The sequence below is a fragment of the Poecilia mexicana genome, unplaced genomic scaffold (assembly GCF_051168715.1).
Source record: "Poecilia mexicana isolate PSO_F unplaced genomic scaffold, ASM5116871v1 scaffold_7, whole genome shotgun sequence".
Lineage (NCBI taxonomy): Eukaryota > Metazoa > Chordata > Actinopteri > Cyprinodontiformes > Poeciliidae > Poecilia > Poecilia mexicana.
Window position 1 is genome coordinate 17619214 of NW_028263376.1, and position 3364 is coordinate 17622577.

General features: G+C 35.9%; 1 protein-coding gene across 1 annotated transcript; it reads left to right on the forward strand.

The window, feature by feature from the left end:
• Positions 1 to 366: 366 nt before the first annotated feature.
• LOC106916676 (uncharacterized) lies at positions 367 to 1871 on the forward strand. The gene is made up of 2 exons (XM_014985121.2): positions 367 to 604; positions 930 to 1871. The coding sequence occupies exons 1-2, from the start codon at positions 411 to 413 to the stop codon at positions 1210 to 1212; spliced, it is 477 nt and encodes a 158-aa protein (XP_014840607.2). The 5' UTR covers positions 367 to 410; the 3' UTR covers positions 1213 to 1871.
• Positions 1872 to 3364: the final 1493 nt, after the last annotated feature.

Genomic DNA, 3364 nt, shown 5'->3' on the forward strand with positions numbered 1-3364 from the left:
TAGTTGGTCAGTTTCAGCATAAATTAATCTCAATATTTTAAATTGTGTGAAATTTAAGATTTAAAGTAGCTGGCAAGTTTACTTTGTAAAAGGACTGACAATAATGATATACAGTTATATAGTTATAGTGTGATTCAAGGATCTAGTTTAATCCTTTTTGATTAAAGCTTGGTTTATTCTCTAAAACATTTTCGCAATGCATTTTTAACTAAATCTGTATTGAAACGTTGTGAGTGGAGATGTTTGTACTAACGGGACGAGAGGCCCCAAATCTTCTCTCCTTCAGTTATGAATTGAGTTTCGGTGCAGTACCACATCTCACCATCGGTGTCGCTGCAGCGGAAGCTGTGCTGTTTAAGTCAGATGAAGACCTTCTTCGGCGCATTGGTCCTCAGGAAGCGTTTCTGTTTATGTTCACCAGGTGGAGCTTTTATATATATATTTATATATATATTAATGAAGCTAAAGTAAACATGGAGTCCGTATTTTCCCGGTTTGACTCCTATAATTTCGAGGCAGATGAGCGTTTTGTCGACGGCCTGAAGACTTTAAACTGCAGAGAGCAAACCGAGCTGCTAAAACTGAAGCTGTTCTTCTACAACAGGTCAACTTTGCTGTATTTACACACATATGCATCCTCATATTTATTAACTTCTTTTGTTTTCCTTAAAGCTGTTAGTACACCTGCAATGTTTATTAGATTATGGAGATGCTTAATCTTTCTGTTTATTTATATTAAAGTGATTCTAAGCTACACATCTAAAATACCATAATTAGTCTCAAACATTTGTTTTTATTGCTATTCACAATGTTATGTTTTATTTTGCTACATTAGATGTTAGCAACCATAAATAGTATTTGTTTTGATTAATTCTCCTTTAACTGTGTCATTTTTATTTTTTAAATCCCTCTTTCCTGTCTGTCTTCAGGTTTGTGGAACCAATAGATCAGCAAAGCTACAAACGGTGGATCTCTCTGTCTTGTAACAACCAGCAGGACCAAACTGCTCAGTCAGATCCAGACTCAAATGAAACAGAAACGTCTGCAGATGGAGAAACAAAGCAGCTTTCTTTTGCAGAGGTGATGCAGCTGGTTCAAGAAGGAAAAGAAGTGCCAGGAGTGACGAAGCCGGACGTCCAGCCCAGCAACCAGAGTCCCACTCCGTCTCAGATGCAAAGAGTGCAGAAACCGTGGGAAACTACACCATCATAACTGAACTTCCACTTAAAAACCAATGTTAAATGGCTGAAAAAATTACATGAACTCAAAAACTTTTTACCACATAAATCCTAACAGTGTTGATATGTCAGATGCTGTGGAATCAACAGTCTAGCAATTTTTTTGTGGTAAGACTAAGAAATTAAGTTGTTAATTTATTATATTTTAGACTTTAGTCAGTTTTACATTGACTTACATGTCCTAAGGTTTTCAGTGAGGTTTTGAGCAGAACTGCATAATGCCTGAACTTTCGGTTTTCAATCTGTTCCTCTTTTTTTGTCAGTTTTATGAAAATAAAACTTGGGAAGAAGAAAACACTGATCTAAAGATAAAGAAATGTTCACGCTCATCTGTCTGGTCCTGTAGCGTAAAATGGTGGCTCCCACAGATGCCTTCAGATGAGTGGACCAGGCTTTATGCAGGCATCTGAGAAAATTATTTTGCTGTGAAACTGCTCCAGCTATAATCTGTGCCATGAATGATGCACTCTGTAACCGAAACTGCAAGTAGTTCAGTTAGAAATCATGACTTTTTGTCATCCCAATCTGTGTGCTCATGTAATAAAAATAAAAGTTCAACTTTGCACATTTTATACAAAATCTAGATGAGGTGACATGGCTTAAAAATAAAATCTCAGATTTTTTCATACCAGATCCAATTTCTTGTTTTAATTTATATATTTTTTTTGCTTTCTAATATAAAAAATAAATGACAGAAAAATATTTTCTGTAGTTTCCATGTGTCACGTTTTGTAGCTGACAGCCATCTTAGTAGATACAGTAACTGCCATGACAGTTGCTATGGAGTTGCTATGACAACAAACTTAGAACTCTCACCTCGCTCCTGTTTAATTTATGAGCAATACAAGGATATTACAACTATTACTCGATTACAATTTGAGTACTCTACCCACCTGTGTAATACTAAGATAAATATCAGCGATATTGTAGTACTTACTGCCGAACTAGCAAAATTAGCATAGCTAATGTAGCTTGTATCTGCTAGCTAAGACGGACATTTAGCCTAGCTTTGTCTTACTACATGTACTTACTCTGCCAGTCACCAGAACCTTGTGATTCACATGAAGAGCTGGTATGTCCTTTATAAATCAGTTGAAACGGAGCTTGTATGCGTCCATAGATTTCAGACGAAACTCATCCATGGTGTAGCACTCTGTGTTCACTAAGCAATGAACTACACTGCTCAAAAAAAATAAAGGGAACACTCAAATAACACATCCTAGATCTGAATGAATGAAATATTCTCATTGAATACTTTGTTCTGTACAAAGTTGAATGTGCTGACAACAAAATCACACAAAAATCATCAATGGAAATCAAATTTATTAACCAATGGAGGCCTGGATTTGGAGCCACACACAAAATTAAAGTGAAATGTTCCCTTTATTTTTTTGAGCAGTATATATCATAGTAAGAGATCGGAGGCAGCTTGTCCGCATCGTCTAACAAGTTTCCATATATCACATTTTGTTGATATATCTTTCTCTCGCACATTGTCAAGATACTTTCTGTTTGTCATGAAGCCATGGTTCGTATTCCTTGCTCTGTGCTTACCTACTAAGATGGCGCGGATCACTTCCGGTTCAGACTTATGATAACCATATTTTTAATTCTAATTACGAGAATTAAGCTAAGATGGAGTCAACAGGATATTACGTGAGCAGCACATCAGCACGTTTGTTTCTTCAAAATAGACTGAATAATCCAAACCAAAGTATAACTTCACAAGATGCTCAACATTCCTCATTGTAATTTTTGTATTCTCATCAAATTAATACTTTATTCTGATAATATGACTTTCTTGTTTGGGCGTGGGCGTGCTGACGTCACTGAACTATGGAAACCCAAGAAGCCGTTTGGTGAAAAAAAAAAAAAAATCCAGATTTTTCAGAAATTAAATGTTCAAAAACCAAAAATCTAATTTATAAGAAGGTGAGCTCAGTCGTCAAATCAATATTTTACAGAGTTAATCTCCCGTTGTGTGGCATTTACAGCCACGTGTTTTCCTAATATTGTGTTAAAATCCAGTGAAACCATCAGGGAGAATTTCATACAGTAAATGTCATAACCTGGTACTTAGGACTTAACAGCAAACAGAAACTCATGGTAAATAACAAAGCCACACC